At 38.7% G+C, this 27,248-nt stretch overlaps 1 protein-coding gene across 6 annotated transcripts in view; it reads right to left on the reverse strand.

The window, feature by feature from the left end:
• The window catches only part of Pum2 (pumilio RNA binding family member 2), a 100,359-nt gene that overhangs the window by 69,623 nt on the left and 3,488 nt on the right, over positions 1-27,248 (reverse strand). For 4 of the 6 annotated variants that reach the window (XM_070025055.1, XM_070025054.1, XM_070025051.1 and 1 more), the window contains exon 2: positions 9,920-9,988. In XM_070025055.1, coding sequence (XP_069881156.1) covers positions 9,920-9,970 — 51 coding nt within the window. In that variant the 5' untranslated portion in view covers positions 9,971-9,988. Of the gene's footprint in view, positions 1-7,766; positions 7,841-8,881; positions 9,007-9,919; positions 9,989-27,248 lie in introns of those variants that run through there. The other 2 variants (XM_070025052.1, XM_070025056.1) reach the window with 2 other exon arrangements.

Below are 27,248 nucleotides of genomic sequence, written 5' to 3' on the forward strand. Positions count from 1 at the left end.
AACAAACATATAATAGTTTTTGATGCTAATCAAAACTCAAAATGATTTATTTTCTAAGCTGTCTCATTAATAGTAAAGTAATTCTATATGTTGATTAACAGGTTCTAATATAGACCTCAATGTTAATCTCTGAATTTTTACCATTTAAATATTTTCTTATATGTGCTTTATATAATCTTCAAAAGGCTTATTGAATTTTTAAATACAATAAAAATAATTACTGTTTTCCTTTCACTTCCAAGAACTGCTTTAACAATCACTTTTTATACCTTCCAAAATAGAAATATTTTTCATTTTTGCTTCAATTATTCAATGCAAATAAACATTACAAGTCTTAAGTGATTCTGAATTTTATCAACCAGTCAATCCCAAATGAGAAAGCTATAGAAAAAAAATAGAAAAGTAAAACAAAAACTGCAAGTATGTTTGAAAGAATAATCTGAAGGCTCAGTGCTCTAGCCTATGTGGATATGCACAGCATGTAAAGACTACTGATTCAACCATTCAGTGACTGTTCAAAACATATACTTGGGGACTGGGAAGGTGGCTCAGTGGTAGAGTGCTTGCTTTGCATGCATGAAATCCTGGGTTCCATTCCTCAGTACCATCTACACAAAAACAGATGAAGATATGCTGTGGCCCAAGTAGTAGAGCACTAGCCTTGAGCCAAAGAAGCTCAGGGACAGTGCCCAGGCCCAAAGTTCAAGCCCCAGGACTGGCAAGTACATACCCAAGTATATATGCTCATCAAGGCCTCTCCTCTAATATTTCTGACACTCAGATGAAGCCTACTTGGGATATGTTTGTTTGAAAAGACTGGTTTCTGAGACACACATTTGGTATTTTAAACAGGCATTCATAAGACACTTACCACTCTTACCCATAATTGGGTGCCCAGTCAGCCAGTGTTCACAATTCAATCTGTGTACTTTGATTGCTGCACTTATCACATTAAACTACCTTAAATTCATGGTGACCTCATCTTTGCAGAGTTCACAAACATACAGTATATAATAAAATATAACTTAGAAACACCTGAATTGGGCTCTGAAAAATATAGTATTAGGAGGGGAGGTGATAGAGACCAAAAGTAAGAATGCAAGATGAGAAAGACATAAAGCATGAATACACACCAAACAGGAAAATATAATGTACACAACAGAGTATATTCATAATGAAATACTTGTGGGAAGGCCAAAATTTAATGCTTGTAAAACTAATCAAGAACAACTATTTTAAGGACCCTTAAAACCATGTTAGAAAAACTGGATATTTTACTGAAATCAATAGTGAATTAAGACAGGTGCAAACTGGATGTCTGTGACTCATGCCTATGATCCTAGCTACTCAGGAGGTTCAAAGCCAGTAGGGGCAGAAAAATCTCAAGAGACTCCACACCCAATTAAACAGCAAAAAGCTGGACTGGAGACATGTCTCAAGTGATAAGAGCACCAGCTGTGAGCAAGAAAGCCTGAGTTCAAACCCTGATACCAGCACAAAAACAAAAAAAAAATCCTAGGTGTGGCTCAAATGGTAGAACATTAGCTGTAAGTAAGCCAGCTGAGGCCCTGAATTCAAACCCTAGTACCAAGAAGCAAAACAAAACACAACAAAAAAAGGTACAAAGGTGACTTTATGTTTCAGAAAACTACAATAAAACAGAAAAGGTAAAGAGTTTACTTTAGAAAGTCACAAAAATAGAATCAAGATACGATGAACTCAAAGAGGGTATTAGTAGAACTGAGAAAACACAATAATTTGAGCAACATTTTTAGAGATAATGGGACCTCAATATAACTCTAATAATGACAGTTGACCAAAATGGGGTTAGAGATGAAGTATGTGGCAACGCTAGAGAAAAAATTTAAAAAATATATTTTTGAAGGGAAGAATAAAAGGGGGAATTTTTAATTTAGGCAGACAAATTCCTAAAGCATCTATAAGCATTTATAATTTTTTTATTTTTTGAGGGAAGCATGGGCAATATAGTGAGGCTCCATCTCAAAAACAAAAATAAAAGTTAAAAAAAAGAAATTTTCCTTTGACCTAAAACGTTTCCATGATCCTCACTGCATAAATTTTCTACAAAGTATCTATAATTTTAAAGAAAATATTTTCTTCTTTTAGAGAAAGTTTTTGGCTCATGCCTATAATCCTAGCTACTCAGGAGGCTGAGATCTGAGGATCGAGGTTCAAAGCCAGCCTGAGCAGGAAAATCTATAAAGACTCTTATCTCCAATTAGCCACCAGAAAACCAGAAGTGGCTGTGGCTCAAGTGGTAGAGCGCTCGCCTTGAGCTGAAGAGCTGAGGGACAGCGCCCAGGCTCAGAGTTCAAGCCCCACAACTGACCAAAAAAAAAAAAAAAAAAGTTTTACAGGTTAGATTCTTCCTGGGATGTAATATGACCTGTATTTATAAAGCATATAAATATTTTAAATAAGTGTAACAAAGATTCAACAATTTGCATTCTTCAATTTTTAAATCTTCTCTATAGAAGATTCATGTAAACACTGAACAAAATACAAAACTAACAATTCTAATATTAAAATACTTGATAAATTGAATATTCATTATAAATGTCTTTTTGAGCCACAGCACCACTTCTGGTTTTCTGGTGGTTAACTGGAGATAGTAGTCTCCTCACAGACTTTCCTGCCCAGGCTGGCTTTGAACTGCAATCCTCAGATCTTAGCCTCCAGTAGCTAGGATTAAAGGTATGCGCCTAGCATTATACTAAATAGCTTAAGTTACTGCCTCAGAATACTGTTTAAATAAGGGATTGCAGATTTTTAAAATAAATCCCTTAAAGACATGTTTTGACCCCAGGAAGGAAAGAAGAAAGGGAAGGGGGGGGGGAGAAGAAATGCTTTGACCCATACTTCATGAAGAAAAATCTATCAGTATTAAAGAGAGTAACAAGGAATCTAAAGCAAAGTTAACAATAAATAACAGCATTAATCACAGCCAAAGTAGTAGCTAGGATTACTTATCTAATGAGGTAGAAAAAATAGGACCCCTGTAAGTAGACTACTTCAAGTCTTTGGAGGTAAAAGCGCAGTAAGTAACTTCATTTATCATTGCTTTAAATCACAAATTCTGTACTGGGATAGAGAGGATCTGAGTCATTTCAACTTCTCTCCATTCCCATACTGGGATTTGAATTGAAGCCTTCTTCACACTTGCCAAGCAAGTGCTCTGCCACTTGAGCCATGGCTCTAGAATGGGAAAACTTGTCAAGCCCCACTTCCTCCACTTTTCTACTTTTGCCAATGTACTAAAAGTATACCTTCAATTTATAAATACTACTACTTGGGCTGGGAAGGTGGCTCAGAGGTAGAGCGCTTGCCTTGCATGCCTGAGGCCCTGGGTTCAATTCCTCAGCACCACATAAGCAAAAAAAAAAAAAAAGCCGGAAGTGGCGCTGTGGCTCAAGTGGTAGAGCGCTAGCCTTGAGCTGAAGAGCTGAGGAACAGCGTCCAGGCCCAGAGTTCAGGCCCCACAACAGAACCAAAAAAATAACAAAAACAAAAAACAATTTATAAATACTAATACGTTACCATGCATAGAAAAAAAAATTTAGTAGTCAAAATTAACACTCTCCCAAAGGCCTTGAGCAGTATTCTAGAAACTTTCTGCAACAATTTAGTGGTTTAAATACTTGTACTACTTCTGTGACTAAGAATAGATTTTTTTTTTTAAAGAGCATTAAATAAAAGACAATTCAGAAAACAGAGTTTAACTTTTTTTTTGGTTGTTTGTGGGTCTTGAACTCTGGGCCTGGGTTCTGTCCTTAAGCCCTTCAGCTCAAGGCTAGCACCCTATCACCTGAGCCACAGCAGCACTTCTAGTTTTCTGGTGGTTAATTGGAGATAAGAGGTGGACTTTCCTGCCTGGGTTGGCTTTGAACCGCAATCCTCAGATCTCAGTCTCCTGAGTAGCTAGGATTACAGGCATGACAGCCACTGGCGCCCAGCTAGTTTAACAATTTTAAAAGCTAATACATGTGAGAAAAACTCTTTTCTATCAAACTGTGTTGCTTAAAATCTCCTGCATTGGCCTGAAAGTGAAAGAGGAAAACTGCATTGAGATAAGGAAGGATTTTTGAAATGTAAAGTTTTATCTTAACTGGTTTTTCCAAGATGAAATTAAGACACACCACAGAAGACAAACCATAGATGGTTTATGAAACAGCATAGGGAGTGGGTATATTGAGATTACTAGTTAACTTATCTTATTCAAAGTCACCTCTAAGTTTTTTTACCCTACTTAAACTAGCCAGTCACAAGCAGACTGTGAACCTGAGTTCAACCACTCAGAGCAAAGGGGCAGGGGCCTGCTGCATTAGGATAAATAAGGGAGCAGCCTGACTGTTCTATGTGCTTACTTGCCCAATTTTTGGCTAGTGTTGTATTCTTCTGTAGAAGTAAATTTTGTCTTGCTGGAGCAATTTTTTATTTTTGTGTCTATTGCTGTGATTCCAATGTTTCTTGAAGAGCATACTTATATAATGAATTGATTGGAATAGAAAGAAAACAAAGAGATTTGCCCCTGGGGACTTATTTACCATAACAGAAATAAGGATAACATTATAGAAGACAAAGCAATCTTAAATACTTATATGTATCATCCAATATGTATTATCTAGAATCACTTCCTATTATCTCTCCAATTCACAAATTTCTTATTAGTTCTCTAATTCACAAAAGCTCTAAACCAAAGTCTGGGTATTTCAGTATTTCTAGCAAACAGAGTCTTCTATCTTCAAGACAGGTGTGAATGAACAATGTTCTTTCCTTCAGAAATAAGTATGGCCTGCCCTGTCCATGTCCAAATTAATCAGTAGCATCCTAGCACAATGTCTTAAAAAAAAACAACCAATAAGTCAAATTTCTGCTCAAGTTATAGGAAGTACATTTATACCTCATATTTTCCTAATTACAAATTGTTTTGTAAATTCCCCAGTGAAATTTTACATAATCTAAAAATATAGAAAGATTTAAAAGCTAAAGTCTTCATTGTAATGTTTTAAATTAAGGTGCTCATACAGTTCATTATCCAAACTGAGAAACTTTTATTTTTTTGTCAGTCATGGGGCTTGAACACTGGGCTTGAGTACTGTCCCTAAACTCTTCAGCTCAAGGCAAGTGTTTTTACCACTTTGAGCCATAGTGCCACTTCTGGTTTGCTGGTGGTTAACTGGAGATAAGTCTCACAGACTTTCCTGCCCAGGCTGGATTTGAGCTGCAATCCTCAGACCTCAGCCTCCTGAGTACCTAGGAATACAGGTGTGAGCCAGGTGCCCGGCGCCTAACTGAGAAACTTTTAAGAGATTGTAATCATAATTATGCCATGACAGATGTATTAACTGAGACTATACTGGGCAAACGAGGATGTTGGGTTACTTACAAACAAGGGGGAAAAAGGCAAAAAATAAGCAAAAATTAAACTGGTAGTATATGCCTGCAATTCCAGCTACTGATGAGGCAGAGACCTGGAAGGTCACGGTTCAAAACCAACCTGGGCAGAAACGTCAAGACTTGTCCCTAAGCACAAAAAACTGGACTGAGGTATGGCTCAAGTGGTAAGAGCAATAAAACCAAGAGGCTCTGAGTTTAAGCCCGAGCACTAACACACAAACAAAAATGTGTAGAAAGCAAAAACACAAGACAGTTCCCTAGAAACCAAGAAAAACGATATCCTAGACACTTCTCTGTAAATGAAAGGAATATTTATTAATTTGTTATATATAACCATCTCCCCACATCTTCTCCATTGCGAATATCCTTTAGTATCAGCCAGTAAACATTAAATATAGTCACTTCCAATGGGAAGTAGTATCATAAACAGTCAAGACACTCATGAGTTCAAACTTCAAGTTATTTCTATGTGGCCTCTGACAAGTTATAAACTCTGATCCTACTTGCTCATGTAACAAAGGTAAAAATCTTGCCATAAGACTAGAATGAAAAGACATTAAGTATACTGCTCAATACATCATCTAGTACTTATAAGTAAGTATTGGGAGCCTTTTATACTTCAAAGAATACATGGTTTAACATTATAAAATACAAATTAACAAAACTGTTTGGCAACATTTTTAACTGGCTAATTATTTCAAAAGAATCATATCATTTGTTACCAGGATTTGTCTATAGCTGTTTGCCTTCTTTTTTGCCTTGAGTCAGTTTGAATATTATCAGGAAATGATGAAACCCTATTACTTAGTTGCTTAATATAGTCACATTCTATATAAAGAAACAAGAAGCAGAGACTAAACTGCCCAAAATCACACATACATCAGGTGTTATGACTGGGATTTAAACCTGTATCTGAAGGGCTTTGTTTTTTTACATTTAACTACCACAGAAAAGTTCTTTTCAGTATAATTGACCAGTATTTTTAAAAATTGCCAATATTAGACCACTAGTTGGTAAAATGAAAAATTAGAAATAGCTGAACATACTACTATGATATTCTCATTATAGTAAACTTTAAGATAGAAATTTGTCAAGCTACTAAAACACTGTCTGAAACAGCTGATTTCCATTCTAGCTCTCCCTAACAGCTGAGATTAAAGAGCATTTGTAAGATTTTATGTGAACCATACAACATGTCAGTTTTAGTCTTATTCAAGGTTATAACACTGAGAAATTAGTCCTATTCAAGGTTATAACACTAAGCAAAAAAAAAAAATAACAATATTTTCACTTCACAATATCTAGGATCTTGGGACATAAATTTTGTTACTATCTTCTTTTAATACTTTTGTCCTAGAAAGTGATTATTTATCATACTAAGCTATTAAAACTATTCTAAAAACATTAACTTACTGATTTAAAGTTAATTTTGGGGTTCCCAAAAAAGTTTCAAGCAGGCCTGGCTCATGCCCATAATCCTAGCTACAAAGGATCATAGTTCAAAGCAAGCCAGGAAAAAAAAGTCCATGCCACTCTTATCTCTTATCCTCTAATTAACTACCAGAAAACCAGAAGTGGTGCTGTGGTTCAAAGTGGTAGGCTTAGCCTTTAGCCAAAGAGCTCAGGGACAGAGCCAGACCTGAGTTCAAGCCCTGGGACATAAAAAGAGAAAGAATTTCAAGCAGGATCAGGTTTTCTCGTTATTTTGCAAGTAAGAACCCAGCTATATATACCCTAATAACCTGGAAAATAGGCACATGCCTCTGCAATATACTTGGGTCAAACACTAGTAACATATTAACAAAGCTAAGTAAGTTATGAATTAGCTTTACTCTTTGTAAGCCACATGGCGTAATGAAAATCAGTAGATCTTTTGACAAAAAATATTACTAGGGGAAAAAAAAGAAAGGGCAAACTTACAAGTAGATACAAATCTGTTCCTATTTTTGGGTGAACAACCAAAAGACTATCCAACAACCAAAAGACTATCGTTCTGATGATGGCTCATTAAACTATCATAATCTATAAACAAAATACATTTTTAAGTGAGTCTTTTATGTAAATGCAATGTTTATTCCTACATTAGATTTATAACACTCAATACATGATAAGCAAAATTTTATGTCTTTCATCTTTAAAAGTAAAAAATAAGGCAATCCATTTCAAAAGGATTTTGTACTTTCCAGAAGGGGGAAAAGTAAAAAATAAACTTAAAAAAAAAACCCCACAAAAAAAACCCCACCAAAGCTAAGCATTTCTAGAAAACCCAAGAGCCAGAAAGTCAAGGCTGCTTTTAATCTATTCCAGTGAATGAATTCTGGGATTAAAAAAAAAACAAAGCACCTCACCTGTCAGGAAAGGAGGAGAAGACTGGTGAGAGAGAGAGAGGCAAAGAAGGAAATCCCAGAAGGTTCCCTGATGCCTGTGAGATGAGGAAAGATAGAAAGGCTTGTGGGAGAACCCAGAGACAGAAATCTGAGTAGGTTTCTTAGCTATCTGTTAGAGGTAACAATATTAATATGAAAAAATTAGTAATAACAGCTTAAAGATACATTTTTACTAGATGAAAGCCATCTGAAACATCTGTTAAATTCTGGATTTAATCTTATTTCATTTAATATACTTATCAACCATCTCCTCTTCTCCTAAAATTTTCTTCCATCCCCAAATAACTAACTCAACCATTGCCACCCCCAAATAACTAAGTCAACCACTACTTCTGACCATGATTTTTTTAACTACAAAGCTATTTTTAGATTTATCATATATTATTTAGAAAGAGAGTAAGAACATTTGTAAATAAACACACAATGTACATCTGGTAAGTGAACAACAGGAAGTCTAGTAGGACTGTGATTCTACTTGCTATTAAAAGAATCAAGTTCAGGATAGGCGGTCTGGCTCAGCCTTATTGTGACTGTCTAGCAAGAATGACACCCTGAGTTCATATCCCTGTTACCACAGGGGGGATCAAAACAAACTCAAGACTGTCACAGACTAGAATGCTAAAAACAATTCAATCTGCTCTTCCTCCTCCCTATGTCCCATGATGTGACAGCATCTCCCTACACAGTCAAGGCTAGCTGAAACTTATTATGTAGCCGAGGGTGGAATAGAACTCACCATCCTTCTGCCTCACCCTCTTGACTGCTAGGCTTAAAGATGGGAATCACCAAATGTGGCTTCTAGCTCTGATTTTAAGATACCTTATTTTGCTATCTAAAGACCAAAGAAAACAAGTGGCTGGGAAAGAATAAGTCTTTTCAATTGCCGTTATGGGATTAGTTTCCCACAGTGTAAACAATGCCTAAGCAGCCACTGCCCTACAGTAAGGGCACAGTTTTTAAAAATAAAATTTATATTCCTTCTCTCAAACTTTTATTAGGGCCCAGAATTATACCTTGTACACTGGACTTAGAAGTTTATTTTGGCAATACTTTTAATCTTAAGCACCTTAACTCACCCTTAAATCAGTCCTCTGAAAATGACAAACTCTTTGGACAACGCTGTTCTGAAGAAGGGGAGGGTTAGCTAGCTGCAAGGTGCCCTCTTGTGGCTCAAAGGAGTGACTGGACTCTTTTTCTGCATCTGAAGAGCACAGCATTGGATGGAGTGAGTCTCACGAAGGTCTCTAATCTACCAAAGTAAAATAATCTCCAGGAGCAAGCAATTAATTATTCATCTTAGGTCCGTTTACTGTTATTTTCTATTATCCAAGTCCACCTCTCACATACCTATGTGTAGGTATGGAACATGACAAAATAAAGTTATGACCACAAGAGTTTTCATAATTCAAGGTCTCTAAAAATCATTAATGTTATGGCAAGCTAAGTATTTCAGGTGCCTTAAAATATGTAATGGTGAGATTAAATTTTATGTCCCAAAGAAAACCATGTACTAACAGGAATGGCAAAATTTACTAAAAAATGTGTAGTCTCTATTATGTGAGGCATTCAAAGCTAGTGACTTATGGGTGAGACAAATACAAAACAAAATGTAGAAAGTAATATAAAAGTATGCATAAAGAAACTAAAGGAGAAGTCAGATGAAAAAGCAATTCTATTGCAGATAACAATGGGACAATGATAATCTTTTCAATAAAGCTTTGTAGAGGATTAGAAGTTAATGAAGCAAATAACTTTGGGTAAACAACAGAGGTCTGAGAGACTAGTGAACAACCAAGTATGGCATACATACATCAAATGGTAGAACAAGACTAAGGATTATCTTATGGAAAAAGCTAATTATATATGGCTCAACATCAAATCAGAAGACATTATCAAGCCAAGAGAAATCACCTAGATACAAACAAAACACTAAAACTTAACAGTGTTAAAAAAAACAGCTAAAAATCACTATACTTGCATAATTTGAGCCTTTAAAATAATCTATATGATTGAAAGATATAACCACTATTTTCAAAAGGATTTATGAGTTAAAACTAAGCTTGAGAGGGTCAAAATAAGTGAGGTATAAGTTTTTAGTACTGGCAAATATTTACCTCTCCCATTCCCCGAGATTCTAATGCAAGAGCTTGAAAATCATGATTCATTTCATCCACAGATCAAACCTGTTGAGTAACAAAAACAAAAATTAGAAAGGTTTTTTTTTTTTTTTTTTTTTTTTTTTTTAAATTCCGGTCATGGGGCCTGAACTCTGGGCTTGGGCGCTGTCCTTCAGCTCTTCAGCTCAAGGCTAGCACTCTACCACTTGAGCTACAGCGCCACTTCCGGTTTTTTTCTTTTTTGCTTATGTGATGCTGAGGAATCAAACCCAGGGCCTCATGCATGCAAGGCAAGCGCTCTACCACTGAGCCACCTTCCCAGCCCTAGAAAGTTTTAAATCAAGAATTCTATATTATATTGCTGCTATTATTATTAGCAAGATCCGAGTTAGGCAGGAACAGATTTCTCTATGAAAATGGAGAATAAAGTATACAAATTAAAAGTACACAAGAGCAATATAAATTAAAACTTGTATAACACCTGGTGTAAAACCTACACATTTGTGAATAGAAAAGCAAGTTCAAACACTAAACTAAATCTTTAATGTTGTATTTCCTATTACAAAGCAATTTCATGTAACTTATTCCTTTGAGTTTTTTTCAAAATTTCTCAGCATTTTATTACTTGTAAACCTTATATAGATGTCTAATAGCAATAAAGTAACAATCCACTTGTAAACAAATGCAACATTATAGTGACAGCAGTTACAGTATTCAGAGTGAAGTTTTTCTCAAAAATAATTATTTTCCCAGGTTTTTCCTAAATAAAACAAAAACACAGTTCTGGTTCTTTCCATTCCTAACAGTCTGAGTCACTCTTTATCTCTTACATGACAATGGGTTCAGTCAGGTGGCCTTTACTTTCTGCAATGAGAATGCTAGCAAAACCCAGGTACTATAGGGGACCTCTGTAATTTTAACTAGTCAGGAGGCTGAGATCTTAGGATCGTGGTTTGAACTAACCCCAGGCAGGAAAGTCTGTGAGACATTTATTTTCAATTAAGAATGAAGAAGTTAGCTGGGAAGCTGGCTTAGTGGTAGAGTGCTTGCCTTGCATGCATGAAGCCCTGGGTTCGATTCCTCAGAAGTGACACTGTGGCTCAAGTAGTATAGCTCTAGTCTTGAGCAAAGAAGCTCAGGGTTAGTGCCCATGCCCTGAGTTCAACACCCAGGACTGGCAAAAAAAGAAAATGAAAAAAAAGAATGAAAAAGCTGGAGTTGGAGGTGGGGCAAGTGGTATAGTGTTAGCCTTGAGCAAAAATGTTATTTTGGGGGTGGGGGGGCTGGGAAGGTGGCTCAATGGTAGAACGCTTGCCTTGCATGCATAGGGCCCTGGGTTCGATTCTTCAGCATCACATAAGCAAAAAGAAAAAAGCCAGAAGTGGCGCTGTGGCTCAAGTGGTAGAGCGCTAGCCTTGAGCTGAAGAGCTGAGGGACAGCATCCAGGCTGAGTTCAGGCCCCACAACCGGACCCCCCCCAAAAAATTATTTTTTCTCTTATTCCCTCCTTACACACGTAAGTACATTTACCATGTACCACTAAATTATCATGCACTATTTGTGTATTTTCCAGCTGTCTAGCTGTTCAGAACACCATTACCTTTTACCAGAAACTGCAATTTTTCTTTTCATCTCCCCATCATACAATCTCATCTCCAAATTTAGTAATTTTTCTGAACTGTACTCTGATCATGTGATTCCTGTTTTAATTCTTCCTTAAAAATAAAACTAAAACTCCTTAAAGTGACTTGTAAAGAAACAATATTCGGTTTAAATTGTAACACATGCCAAACATGAGGCTTGAAGTCAGGGCCTGGTGCTGTCCCTGAGCTTTGTTGTTCAAGGCTAGCATTCTACCACTTCCAATACAGCTCTACTTCCAGCTTTTTTGATACTTAATTGGAGATGAGTCTCCCAGAATTTTCCTACCAGGGCTGGCTTCCAACCTTTATCCTCAGATATCAGCATCCTGAGTTGCTAGGATTATCAATGTCCAGCCATAACCATAATTTTATCAATAAATTTTGTCAGACTTGTATGTGACACTTGACCTATAGACTCTAAGTAGCAAAAATGTCCATAGCTAAGCACCATAGAAGCCAGAAATTTGTGGAGTCAGATAACAGAACACTGAGTCTCAACAAAACAATTAACAGTCTGGGAATGTTGCTTAGTGTAGAGTGCTTGCTTAGCATGCATGAAGCTCTCAGTTCCATTCCTTAATACAATATTAACAGAAAAAAACTAGAAGTAGCTCTGTTGTTCAAATGGCAGAATACTAGCCATGAGCAAAAGAAGCTCAGGGACAGTGCCCAGGCCCTGAATTCAAGCCCCAGGAATGGCAAAAAATAAATTAACACCAGCCAGGCACCAGTGGCTCACACCTGTGATCCTAGCTACTCAGGAGGCTAAGATCTGAGGATGGTGATTCAAAGCCAGACAACAAAGTCCATGAGACTCTTATCTCCAATAAACCGCCAGAAAACCAGAAGTGGCATAGTGGCTCAAGTGGTAGAGTGCTCGCTTTGAGCTCAGGGACAGTGTCCAGGCCCAGAGTTCAAGCCCCACAATGGACAAAAAAACAAAAAACACATTTTATGAAATAGAAAATTTGGGCTGGGAAGGTGGCTCAGTGAGTGGTAGAGCGCTTGCCTTGCATGCTCAAGGCCCTGGGTTCGATCCCTCAGCACCACATATGGGTTCGATCCCTCAGCACCACATAAGCAAACAGAAAAAAGCTGGAAGTGGCACTGTGGCTCAAGTGGTAGAGCGCTAGACTTGAGCTGAAGAGCTGAGGGACAGCGCCCAGGCCCAGAGTTCAGGCCCCACGACCGGACCCAAAAAATAAAATAAAATAAAATAGAAAATTTTAGCCATTAAGAAAAATTACAGGAATCAAATGGAAATAATAAAACTGAAAGTACCTTTTAAAATATCACTGGATTCACTTAACAGAAGATTATAGGTAACAAAAGGGTCCATAAACTTGCAAATAGATCAATAAATTCTCATGGGAGAGAACAGTCTTAAGTACTCTACCAAGTAGAGGTATGCCATCAAGTGAGCACCAGGTCTTGAGTGAAAAAACTACACTACATAAGAGCTCGAGGCCTAAATTCAAGCTCTGGTACTCACTACTCCCCAGTACGGGCACAATAAAACTGCAACTTTTTTACCCCAGTTATGTGGCTTCAACTCAGGGCCTGAGCACAGTCACTTGAGCTTTTTATGATGAAGGCTAGTTCCTGTACCACTAGAGCTACACCTCCTCCACTTCTATCTAGCTGCCAGTTGCTTAATTGGAGTTAAAGAGTTTCATTGCCTTTCCCCACCTAGGCTGGCTTTGGACTTTGATCCTCAGATCTCAGCCTCCTGAGTAGCTAGGATTACAGAGGTGAGCCACTAGCATTAAGCTACAACTCAAATCTTAATTCAACATCAAAAGCTGAAACTATTATGACCATATATCAGTGGCTCGTGCCTGTAATCTCAGTTTCTTGGGAGGGAGAATTTAGAAGGATAAAGTTTTTTTGTTTTTTTTGTTTTGTTTTTTTGGTCGCTCATGGGGCTTGAACTCTGGGCTTGGACACTGTCCCTGCACTCTTCATATCAAGACAAGCACTCTACCACTTGAGCCACAGCGCCACTTCTGGTTTTCTAGTGGGTTATTGGAGATAAGAGTCTCAATGGACTTTCTTGCCCGGGCTGGCTTTGAACCGTGATCTTCAGATCTCAGCCGCCTAAGCAGCTAGGATTACAGGCGTGAGCCACCGGCACCAGGCTAGGATAAAGTTTTGATACCAGTCCAGGCAGTTAGCAAGAGACTCCATCCATCTCAACCAATAAGCATAGAAGAGTTAGTAGGAGGATCATAACCCAGGCCAGCAAGGGAAAAAGTAAGACCCTAATCAGAAAAATAACTAAAGCAAAAAGGCTAGAGGCATGGCCCCAGTAGCAGAGCAAGCATTTGGAGCTGAGTTCAAACCCCAGTATTCATCAAAAAAGAAAGTACCGGGACTGGGAAGGTGGCTCAGTGGTAGAGCGCTTGCCTTGCATGCATGAGGCCCTGGGTTCGATTCCTCAGCACCACATAAGCAAAAAAGAAAAAAAAGCCGGAAGTGGCGCTGTGGCTCAAGTGGTAGAGCACCAGCCTTGAGCTGAAGAGCTGAGGGACAGTACCCAGGCCCCATGACCGGACCCCCCCCCCCAAAAAATAAAGTACCATACGTAACAGGAGTACAAGGAAAAAGGATAAGGCAGAAAATTCCAAAGAAAAATAGCCAGTAATTTACCTCAAATTTGTTAAGAACCAAGTTTATAAATTCAAGCTCAATGAAGCCCTGGCATAATTTAAAAAAAAAAAATCCTTTACTTACAGACATCATAATAAAACCCCAAAATAGAAATAGATCAAATAAATTCTGAATGCAACCAGAGTAAAAGAGCATGGGGTGAGGGGGGAGGGATGAGAAGGGAAGGGGAAACAAACAAGGAGGCAACAATGCTTGATAAAAAATGTACTCATTACCTTGCCCATATAATTATAACCCCTCTCTACAGTGTTTTCACAATTAAAAAAAAAAAGAACACAAATGACAAGTAACTAACTTCACACTAGAAACAATGGAGTTCAGATTATACAGGACCACTCAAAAATGCTAAAAGAAAAATGAGAACCTTAAATTTTACATATGAGGATATCCTGGAGCTTAAACTAAGGGCCTAGGCACTGTTTCAGAGCTCTTTTGCTCAAGGCTAGCACTGTACCACTTTGAGCCACAGCTCTACTGTTGGTTTTTCTGGTAGTTAATTGGAGGTAAGAGTCTCACAAACTAGGTGCTGGTGGCTCACACCTGTAATCCTAGTTACTCAGGAGGCTGAGATCTGAGGATCTCAGTTCAAAGCAATTAACCAGTCAAAAACCTTAAGTGCAACTGTGGCTCAAAGTGGTAGAGCACTGGCCTTGAGCAAAAGAGCCCAGGGACAGCACCTAGGCACTAAGTTCAAGCCTCACAACCAACAAAAGAAAATAAAAAGTCTCACAGACTTTCCTACCTGGGCTGGTTCTGAATTGAATCCTCAGATCTCAGGCTCCAAAATAGCTAGGATTATAGGTGTGAACTACCAGCTCCTGGCAAAGAATATTCTTTATGGAAAAAAAAAAAAAACAAGGGGCTGGAAACATGGCTTAGTGGTAGAGTGCTTGGCTTGCATGCATGAAGCCCTGGGTTCGATTCCTCAGTACCACATAAATAGAAAAGGAGGGAAGTGGCTCTCTGGCTCAAGTGATAGAGTGCTAGCCTTGAGCAAAAAAAGAAGCTCAGGGACAGTGCCCAGGTCTGGAGTTCAAGCGCCAGGACTGGCAAAAAAGAAAAAGAAAAAGAAAAAAAAAAAAACGAAACTGAGACTAATCATGTAGCACTTACTATCAGAGATATAAAAGAGATCTGCATCTGAGAAATGTGTGACTACCAGAGTATGTACTTCCACATGCTTAAATAGCTATTTTTAATTATAAGCATTAGTAGTATCTACTAATAAAGTCCTTCAGAATACTTTTTTTTTTGGTCGGTCCTGGGGCTTGAACTCTGGGCTTGGGCTGTCCCTGCACTCTTCAGCTCAAGGCGAGCGCTCTACCACTTGAGCCACAGTGCCACTTCCGGTTTTCTAGTGGTTTATTGGAGATAAGAGTCACACAACTTTCCTGTCCCGGCTGGCTTTGAATTGTGATCCTCAGATCTCAGCTTCCAGAGTAGCTAGGATTACAGGCGTGAGCCACCGGCGCCCGGCTCAGAATACTTTTTAGCATATCAACTAACTTGCTTAAAGAATTGTAACTCCTTTGTACAATTATTTAATAATTTAAAAGTTAACTTGTTTGCCAGGTGCTGGTGCCTCATGCCCGTAATTCTAGTTACTCAGGAGGCTGAGATCTGAGATCATGGTTCAAAGCCAGCCTGGGCGGGAAAGTCCATGAGACTGGAAGTGGAACTGTGGTTCAAAATGGTTGAGTGCTAGCCTTCAGCAAAAGCATTCAGCAAACAATCCTAGGGAAAGTGCCCCGGCTCTAAGTTTAAATCCCATAACTGACAAAAAAAAAAAAAAAACTTGTTTACAAATTTGCCAATGAATAGTTAATATGGTAATGCTTTTTCTCATCCACACAACAAAAATCCAGTTTAGGCAAGTATTGTAGTAGACCAAAGATTCAGTTTCCAGTACATTACTTTTTCTGGGAGCATAAATTCAATCACATATACTTTTCTACACACTTGAACAAGTCAGTGCTATAGTTTGGATATTGCATGTTCCCCAAAGAACCATACTTATGTGGAAAAGTGTTCCAATTTTTAAGGGGTGGGGCCTAGTATTAGGGCATTACATCAACAGGGATGTGTACTTGACCAGTATATTTAGATCCTAGCACCTCCTCTTCCTCTTTGTGCTTCCCAGTTGAGGTGAAGAAGCTTCCTTTGCCACATGTTCCTTCCCTCAGGTCACACACTGAGCTAAATCCTTCTAAGTTGATCTGCCAAGGGCTATTTGGAGATCACTATTGGAGCCCTATCAACTTTTTTACATTTTTCTGCTAGTCTGTGTACTTGTACTTCCAGACACTAGAAGTAGGTAACAGGAAGAGTTCTGAATTCAGAACAGCTGAATTTTGTTTTCAACTCTACTATGTGATCAGGAAAATTTTAAGTGTTCCTAAGGTACATTCTCTTCTCTTTTATAAAATAAAGATTAAAACAGTGGAGGAATAAGATCTTTTTTCCAATCTTCTAAGTTTTATTCCATCCCAGCTCTGTGACATTAAAGAATTTCTGTACAAGAATGTTCTAAAGCTGGGAGCTCGTGGCTCATGCCTGTAATCCTACTCACAAGACTGATATCTGAGGACCATGGTTCAAAGCCAGCCCCAGCAGGAAACTCCATGAGATTCTTATCTTCAATTAACCACCAGAAAACCAGAAGTGGTGCTGTGGCAAGTGGTAGAGCATTCACCTTGAGCTGAAGTGTTCAGGGACAGCACGCCCAGGCCCAAAGATCAAGCCCCACAACCCACCATAAATAAATAAATAAATAGTTAAAAATATTCTAAAGACTGGAGATACAGCTCAATGGTAGAGCATTTGCTTAGCATGCACAAAACCCTGCGATCCCTGAACACTCCCCCCAACACACACTCAACTCAATTCCATATATACACACTCAATTCCCTAAATCTCACAGAGATCAAACTTTAAAAGATAAACAAGGATAAAGACATACTTCTATATATGCAAATATAAAGAAAGTCTTCTTTAGCCGGGAGTCAGTGGCTCACGCCTGTAATCCTAGCTACTCAGAGGCTGAGATCTGAGGATCTGGGTTCAAAGCCAGCCTGGGCAGGAAAGTCTGTGATACTCTTTTTTTTTTTTTTTTTTTTTTTTTTTTGTCGGTCGTGGGGCTTGAACTCTGGGCCTGGGCGCTGTCCCTCAGCTCGTCAGCTCAAGGCGAGCACTCTACCACTTGAGCTACAGCGCCACTTCCGGTTTTCTGGTGGTTTATTGGAGATAGGAGTCTCAAGGTCTCTCCTGCCCGGGCTGGCTTTGAACCGCGCTCCTCAGATCTCAGCCTCCTGAGTAGCTAGGATTACAGGCGTGAGCCACCAGCGCCCGGCTAGTCTGTGATACTCTTATCTCCAATAAACCACTAGAAAACTTGAGCTGAGCCGGGCGCTGGTGGCTCACGCCTGTAATCCTAGCTACTCAGGAGGCTGAGATCTGAGGATCGCGGTTCAAAGCCAGCTCGGGCAGGAGAGACCGTGAGACTCCTATCTCCAATAAACCACCAGAAAACCGGAAGTGGCGCTGTAGCTCAAGTGGTAGAGTGCTCGCCTTGAGCTGAAGAGCTGAGGGACAGCGCTCAGGCCCAGAGTTCAAGCCCCACGACCGACAAAAAAAAAAAAAAAAAAAAAGAAAACTTGAGCTGAAGAGCGCAGGGACAGCACTCAACCCAAGTTCAAGCCCCATTGACTGACCAAAAAAAAAAAAGTCTTTTTTTTTGGGGGGGGGGGGCAGTTCTAGGATTTGATCATAGGGCCTATTTGAGTCACATACTCACCCAAGCCTATTTTTGCTTTTAGTTACTTTTCAGATAGGGTCACTTGCTTTCTACCTGGGCTGGCCTCAGATGGTTATTCTCCCATCTACACCTTAGTAGCTGGAATTACACACATGCACTACTATACCAGATGGAGTGAAGGACGATCTCATTCATTTTTTGCCCAAACTGGCCTCAAACACAATCCTCCAATCTTCATCTTCCAAGTAGCTGGAATTATAGGCATCAGTCATACTTGGCCTACAAGGCAAGGTATTTGTCCTCTGAAACTGCTCTAGAAAGATCAGGACATATTGCTGGGCTTAATCTTAGCTACTCGGGACACTGAGGTCTACAGATTGTGGTTCAAAGATAGCCTGATCAGAAGATAAAGACTCTCGTCTCCAAATTATTCAGCTAAAAGCCAGAAATGGAGGTGTGGTTTAAAAGGCAGTACATCAATTTTGAGAAAAAGAGCTAAGTAAGTGACATAACCAGACCCTGATGTTCAAGTCCCAATACTGCTACAAGGAAGCCCCAGTACTGGCACAAGGGCAGGGGGAAGAAAAGGGGAGGGGAGAAGAGTAAAAGTAAAAGGAGGGGAGAGAATCAAAGGGAGGGGAGGGGAAGGTGATGGTGGCTACTCAGGAGGCTGAGATTTGAGGATCACAGTTTGAAGTCAGCTTGGTCAATAAAGTCCATGAGATTCTTATCTCCAATTAAGCACCAAAATTCAAATGGTAGTAGCCTTGAGGAAATAGTAAGGGACAGTGCCCAGGCTCTGAATTCAAGCCCCAGACCAGTATATGTCTCAGACATATACTAGTTATTGCAAATAAGGGAAACCATGGGACCTATATTTCTTTGGGCCTGGCTTACTTCACTTAATATAATTTTTTCCAAGTCTTTCCATTTCCTAACAAATGGGGCAATGTCATTCCTTCTGATGGAGGCATAGAATTCCATTGTGTATATATACCACATTTTCTTGATCCATTCATCTACTGAAGGGCATCTGGGTTGGTTCCATATCTCAACTATGTTTACTGCAGCATTATTTACCATAGGAATCACTTTATCTTATATCCTAAGAATTCTAAGCATTTGTTTTTGTACTTTCTCTGAATTTTTATTTTTGGATAAGCAAATAAACTTGAAAAATCTGTGAAAAAAAAGAACTACCAAAAGTACAATTAACAATGTAACAGAAAAACACCATGAAGCATGAAGTAGTAACAATTTCACTGATTAGTTTCTCAATTATATTTTTGACTAGCATATGAAAATGTTTCCTAAAAATGGATTTCATAATAAGCTTTCTTTTTAGCTCATTTTAATCAAATCTCCAAAGAAATTGTACATTTATGCCAGAGATCACTCTAAACACATTATTATCTAATTCTCACTACAACCCAGGCAAAGTATTATATTCTTACTTCATAAAAGAATTGTGGTCAATTCTCTACCTTAATAGACAAAGCTACTAACTGAAGGAGGACTCAATACTATCAAGACTCTAAAAGACACATCCTCATTACCCTAACTAAATAAGCCATCCTTCTTTCAGTAAGAAGTCCTACATCCTTTACTCTCTGCTCATAGCACATGTATATATTGAAGATTTGGTCCCTGATGCAAGCAGTGTTCAGAGGTGAGACTCTGGGAACTGGATATCATGAACAGATTCATCCACTGGTGGATTCATAATTTGATACTTCGGTCAGGAAATGTTATGATGCAGGGCCTCGCTGTAGAAAACAGGTCACCAGGGGATTCCTCGGAAGGATGAATATTGTCTTCTGGCCCTTCCCCATTCCACTCAGCTCCGCCCCATGACTGACCCCTCCCCCCCCCAAAAACAATATAGTTTACACTATATTTCAGCCACCCAAACAGCTTGTTACCATTTATTCATGTGCAAATCCCACAAATCCCCCACCTGATTTCTACATAAAATCGACAACAACCTTTCTCTTAAATCCATGTATTGGTATTTTTGAATACTAATAATATTGCTTATTCATTAGACTTTAAAACTACTTTAAATCACAATCAGGGTAAAAAAAAACTCATGTCATCAATGACATACCAGTGTTTGTGAAATGTAGTAATTACAATGATAGGCAGGCGAAAGGAAGGATACTAAGTATACTATTTTTGTGAGGGAAGGAAAAATAATAAAATATCCCAAGGAAACTATCCCAAGCACTAGCTGGGTGCTAGTGCTTCACACCTGTAATCCTCGCTACTCAGGAGGCTGAGATCTGAGCATCAGGGCTCAAAGCCAATCCTCGCTGAAAGTCCCTATGAGACTCTTATCCCCAATTAACCTTCAGGAAATCGGAAGTGGCTCTATGGCTCTAATTGGTAGAGCTTGACTTGATCTAAAGAGCTCAGGAACAGCTCCAGGCCCTAAGTTCAAGCCCCACAAATGACCAAAAAGAAAAAAAATCAATGTTTAATAAAAACAATTAGTGACACAATTTTTACTTTAAATTTTATTTTATTCCTACAATAGTTCCCATACATTACTTTTATTTTTGAACGGCGTAGAATACATGTCAAATAAATCAGTAAACAAACTTTCTATAGTCATATTACAATGGCCTTATACTTAATATAATCCTACATTTCACTGAAAATAAAAGCTTTCTAAATACCTAATCTCAAAGGATCAAAGGGAGATTGGAATATACTGTAAATATGTGCAGAAATGTTAGTGAAAGCCTCCTCTGTAATAACTAATGTAAACTATTAAAAAAAGTTTAAAATGCCATGAACTTTAAAAAATATTGTGAAAATTAGTTATATGTACTAGTATAATAAATCATACCCCAGTACCAAGTAAAAATACCAAATTGACTAATGTACATATAATTCCACCTTTGTCTAAAAAAGGGAGGTAGTATATTTTAATGACTAAACATGCATGAAGTAACTTTGTCAGAGAGGTACTGTTGGATTTGTCTTCCTATTTCTCCATATTGTACAGCTTTTATAGAAATGAGCAAAATAATTTTAAAGGCCCTATATAAACATAGCTTAAATCCACTAGAGTTATTGTGCTATTTTTAGTTCACATTATGCCCAACTAATGAAAGCTTGTCTTAAATGGCTATCTAGTACACTATTAACTGGAATACAGCATTAAGGGGAAAAATAACTTGAATAATGTTATTTATGTTGTTAATAAGGAACTAAAATGTTTTTTATCTGAGCCAGGCACCATTATACCTGTAATCCTAGCTACTCAAGAGTCTCAAATCTGTGGATGGCAGTTCAAAACCAGTCTAGGCAGGAAAGTCCATTAAATTCCAATTGAGCACCAAAAAAGCAAGAAATAGAACTGTGGCTCAAGTGGTAGAGCACTAGCCTTGAGCAAGAGAGCCCAGGGACAGCTCGAGGCCCTGAGTCAAAGCCCCAGGAAGGGGACAAAAAAAAACCCAAAAAAACAAAACCAAAGAAATCTTATCTGAATTCATGATCTGAGAAAAAGCATAAAAATTTCTGCTTCCTCTCCTTCCCAAGGTATTTTTTACTTTTTGGAATAGGGTCTTGTGTAACCCAAGGTCGCTTACAACTTACAAGTCCTCCGGCCTGCACTTCTTGATTAGGATTACAAGGGTGAACATCATGTCTGACTAAAATCCACTTCAATTAACAAACTTCAATGTGGCACTCCCACTTGTGCTAGTGGTAGAAGCCTCCCAGGCCTAACACATACTAGGTTAAGTGCTCTACCACTAAGCTACACCCTCAGCCTGTGTGTGTGTGTGTGTGTTTTCACTGGTCTTGGACACTATTCTTGAACTTTTCTACTCAAAACTAGCACTTGAAACACAGCTCCACTCATTTTTTTTCTTTTTTTATGGATAACTGGACTTTCATGCTCAGAATGGCTTTGAACTGCAATCCTTGAATCTCAGCCTCCTTAGTAGTCTGTATTACAGGTATGGGCCACCTTGTGATCGTTATAGTTCCTCACTTATTAAAAGCAAACAAACAAGAAGCCCTGAATTGGTCACTCTGAATGACCAAACTGCTTTAATTTTTAAAAGGCATCTATGGTAGAACAAGATTAAAATAAAGTTCACTCAATATTAATTTCAACAGAAACTTTTAGACTGCCTTAATAAACACAATAAAACAAAAAGTTTAGCAAACAAAGCAGACATTCAATATTTTTTGCTACCTTTGGTGATCCAAGATAAAAGGAGAAAAACCAGTACAATATACAATATACAATTATTAATATTGTGAAGGAAAGAAATCTTGCCAGTTCTCTAAAAGCAACTTTATTCTAGAAGAGTGTTCTAAGAGAAGAACATCTTCAATAACATTCCCAACAGATGCAAGGTTTCAAATTTTTTTATTTTCAGTTCGTTGTTATATACATAACTAACATAATTCAGGGAAAGCAACTTGACAGATAGTATTTAAGTAGGATTTCACAGACAAGACTGCTTAAATCTTTCTATTTTATAATCTTACATTTCCAAAGTCTTCAGGACTGCCCATATTAGATGAAGTCTTTTATTCCAGTGGGCTCCTGGCACTCCTGTCTTATCTTCAGCCAATTCTCCTCTACCAGGTTCACTACATATTAATTCTTCTGGCAAAATAGCAATCCATTAACCTATTCACAAAATTAAGTTCTCTAATTTTGTCTACCTACCAAAGTCCACAGTACTTTTTAAGCACTTGACACACTGAACTATAGTCACAAGTTCAATCTATATTTCACCTATCACCAACATTTAAGGATAGTCTGGCACAAGAGGCAAGCAATCCTTAAAGGGTACAGGTTTTTGGTAACCTAACTAGATGAAAAGATATGAGTTAGAATGCTCAAATTAAGAAATATAGCAATCCTAGCTACTCAGTAGGCTAAGATCTGAGGATTGTGGTTCAAAGCCAGCCCAGGCAGGAAAGTCTGTACAACTCTTACCTACAATTAACCACAAGAAATGGCACTGTGGCTCAAGTGGTAGAGTACTCACCTTGAAATGAAGAGCTCAGGGAAAGTGCCCAGGCCCAGAGTTCAAGCCCCATGACCAACCAAAAAAACCCAAAAAACTAACATATACCATGTTATTCATCAATACTTCATGAATACTTTCTCTACAAGAATTCTATAAAAACTGGCAAAGAACCTGTTATCATCCATTTTTTCTGATGTTAAGATTCACATAGTTTAGAAATTAAAGACAACACTTACAAGTCTCCACTGGATAAAAAACACCTACAAGTCTCCACTGGATAAAAAACAACCAATTATATTGCAATACAAAAGCTGTCTAAGAAACATTTGTGGGTATAATCTGGAGGCATTATCCTTCTCTTAATTTCAAAACTCCATTGTTTATGCTGAATTGGGGGTAAAGATTCAGGCTTTACCACAGAACATTTAAGTGTTTTACATTTAATCACATTGAAAAGTACTGATAAAATACAATGGCGATGTGCACACATAGGCCCTATGTTATATTTTTATTGGTAGTTAACAAAATCAGACAGTTCCTTCCATCCATATTTTTTCCTACCTACAACTTCAGTGTTTAAAGCCTAACCCTACAGTCATCCTGACTGAAGAGTTTATTTACCTTTAGTGTCTGAGTAAAACTAATTGAACCTAGTCAGTCAAGACTATCTGTCAGGGCTGGGAAGGTGGTTCAGTGGTAGAGTGCTTTGCCTCACATACATGAGGCCCTGGATTCAATTCCTCAGCACCACATAAGCAGAAAAAGCCGAAAGGGGTGCTGTGGCTCAAGTGGCAGAGCTCTAGCCTTGAGCTGAAGAGCTGAGGGACAGCGCCCAGGCCCAGAGTTCAGGCCCCACTACCTACCAAAAAAAAAAAAAAAGGAAGACTGTCAGTAATCCCTAGTTAAATCTTCCAGAAACTGCTTAAAAACCAGTGGTTACCACTTTGTAAGATCTAAAACTTACTACTCTCAATAGCACATTATTACTACTACTACACCAAGAAGTCAAAGGTCTATCCTTAAACTAAGTTCCACATGTATTTGGTAACTCCTCCCTTTCAAACTAAACAACAAAAACAAACAAAAAAAAACTGTATACAGTCCTTCTCTATTGTCTACCATCACCACAACCACTGAATAAATGTTGACAATTACCTATAGATTTTATTTTCATAGACTATGTTGATAACATAAGTTTCCAAGTGTCATCAGCCAAGTGAACCAACTCTAAGGCAATAAATTTCAGGGATTGTGCAGTCCAAACATTCTTTGCCCCATGTGATAAAAATCTCTTTTTCCTCTCCCATCTGCAGTCCATCAAATTATTCTGACACTTGAACTACCCCTTTCTGCTGCTCTGCATCTCATACTACTTCCCCTTTTTTTTTTGTAATTTGGCAGCTAGTGATTGCACATAAGGTATGCACATTGGGGTATTTCTCAGTACCCAAGTCTTTTATCCCTCCAGCAGAACAGAAGTAAACATCAGTGATGTCCAACTTAAAAAACGCATAGAATTACAGTAGCTAAATTAGCAGAGTAGAACTAAGGAAACTATCCTTTTCCAACGCATTTGAATAATCAATCATTTTAAATTCTTTGAAGTATTTTAGAACAAAGTAGCCAGAGTAAGCTCAAATTTTTCAGCTGAAAGGTCAATAAAAGACAAATGTGTTTGCCCTTTAAGAATTAAAACTCTGGAAAGCAAAGCTTGTTAATTGGGAAACAATCTTCATTTGTAAAGAAATTCAATCTTTAGTTATCAGAGTAGCAATTTTGCCTATAAACATAATCTACAAGAAACTAAGAAGAAAAGGCATTTATCAGGCATCTATAATTGCAATGTTTCTACCACTGGAAAAGTTTGAAAGGTCTCTAAAGTTCAGTTTTCAACCACAATAGAGGTAAATTTTAAATGAAAACTGAGCTTGTCTATATCAAATATAAAATTCACTATTAAAATATTAACTTCGGAAGTGGTGCTGTGGCTCAAGTGGTAGAGCGCTAGCCTTGAGCTGAGCTGAAGAGCTGAGGGACAGCGCCCAAGCCCAGGAGTTCAAGCCCCAGGGCGTGCGCGCGCGCGCGCGCGCGCACGCACGCACGCACGCGCACACACACACACACACACACACTTCAAGCCCCATAACCAACACACACACAAGTTCGAGCCCCATAACCAAACACACACACACACACACACACACACACACACACACGAGTTCAAGCCCCATAACCAACACGCACATACAGAGTTCAAGCCCCATAACCAACACACACACACACACACACACACACACACACACACACACACACACACACACTTCTGCTGGGTGCCAGTGGCTCACACCTGTAATCCTAGAAACAAAACAACTGAGATACTGAGATCTGAGGATCAAGATTCAAAGCCAGGGCTGGGAAGGTGGCTCAGCGGTAGAGCGCTTGCCTTGCATGCTCAAGGCCCTGGGTTCGATTCCTCAGCACCACATAAGCAAAAAGAAAAAAGCCGGAAGTGGCGCTGTGGCTCAAGTGGTAGAGCGCTAGCCTTGAGCTGAAGAGCTGAGGGACAGCGCCCAGGCCCAGAGTTCAGGCCCCACGACCGGACCCAAAAAAAAAAAAAAGATTCAAAGCCAGCCTGAGCAGGAAAGTCTATGCAACTCTTATCTCCAATAAACTACTCAGAGAAAGCCAGAAGTAGTACGATGGCTCAAGTGGTAAAGCACTAGCCTTGAGCACAAAGAGGCTCAGGAACAGCACCTAGACCCTGAGTTCAAGCCCCCAGACTGGCATGTGCGCGGGCACACGCGGGCACACGCGTGCACGCACGCACACATGCATGCACGCACACACATACATACACAATTAGCTTCTAAGTAACAGTGTTTGAAGAAACTTCTATTATCTCAGAATTCAGAAGAAAGATATATGAGTAAAATTGATGGTAATACAAAGATCTCCTTTACCACAGATAAAACTACACTGGAACAAGTTGTCATGTCGAAAACGAACTTTACAACTTTGGGGGGGGGGGATTGGGTGGGGGGGTAGGGGGGGAGGCTGGGAAGAGATGTGAAGGGTAAACAAAGGAGGAGGCTGCAATGCTTAATAAGAAATGTACTCATTATCTTGCCCATGTAATTGTAACCCCTCTGTACAGTATGTTCACAAAAAATAAAAATTTAAATTAAAAAAAACTACACTGGACCGCATAATTTAGGCTGAGGCCAAGAGGGTTCTCTAATATTAGACCCCATAATTATCTAACCTAGTCACAGGCAGCATGAGACAATTACTGTCCTCTCTACTATTAAAAAAAAAAAGGGGGGGGGAGTGCCAGTGGCTCAAGCCTGTAATTCTAGCTACTCAGGAGGCTGACTCAGGATCACAGTTCAAAACCAGCCCGGGAAGGCAAGTCCATGAGACTTTTATCTCCAATAAACTATTTAGGAAAAAAAGCCAGAAGTGGCACTGTGGCTTAAGTGGTAGAACACTAGACTTGAGCACAAAGAGGCTCAAGAGTCAGTACCCAAGCCCAGAGTCCAAGCCCCAAGTCCAAGTCCAAGGACAGAGCAAACAGACTCTCAGAAAAAAATGGTCTCAATTATACTTGATCAATTCCCTCTGACAAATTCACCAAATGGAAGAATAAAGAGACAACAGGTACAAATCAGGCTTTAAAAAAAAAATCTTAAAACAGCAAATCAGGCTTGGAGCATGGGTCAAACAGCAGAGCAGGCCTAAGGTGCAATCTTTAATAGAGGGAATAAAAAGCAAGAAATATACAGGTACAAATCAGGCTTTAAAAAAAAATTCTTAAAACATCAAGAAATCAGGCTTGAAGCATGGGTCAAACAGCAGAGCAGGCTTAAGGTGCAATCTTTAATAGAGGGAATAAAAAGCAAGAAATATACTCATCATCACAAACTATAAAACTGTTTTAGTTAAGTGCAAACTTTATATTAATCACACATGTAATAAAATGGACTCAAACATCAATAGAAGTCAAAGCCATAGAAGATTCGAATACTCAGATACTGTATCTTAAATATCCGTAACTTTAAGAACATTAAAAATTAAGAGATTTCATATTTTAGAAATCCAATTAAGTCTTTAAATTAGAAGTATGTAGAGCTTGAGTCCAGGAGACAGAAACTTCTTCCATTTCAAATTAAGAAGATTTGTTGACAAAAAAGAGGCAAAGTTGGGGTTATGAAGCTCAGTAGGAGAGCTCTAGATTCTGGATCCACCCCCAGCACTGGGAC

This window comes from Dipodomys merriami, unplaced genomic scaffold, assembly GCF_024711535.1.
Source record: "Dipodomys merriami isolate MVZ:Mamm:240054 unplaced genomic scaffold, mDipMer1.0.p SCAF_17, whole genome shotgun sequence".
NCBI lineage: Eukaryota > Metazoa > Chordata > Mammalia > Rodentia > Heteromyidae > Dipodomys > Dipodomys merriami.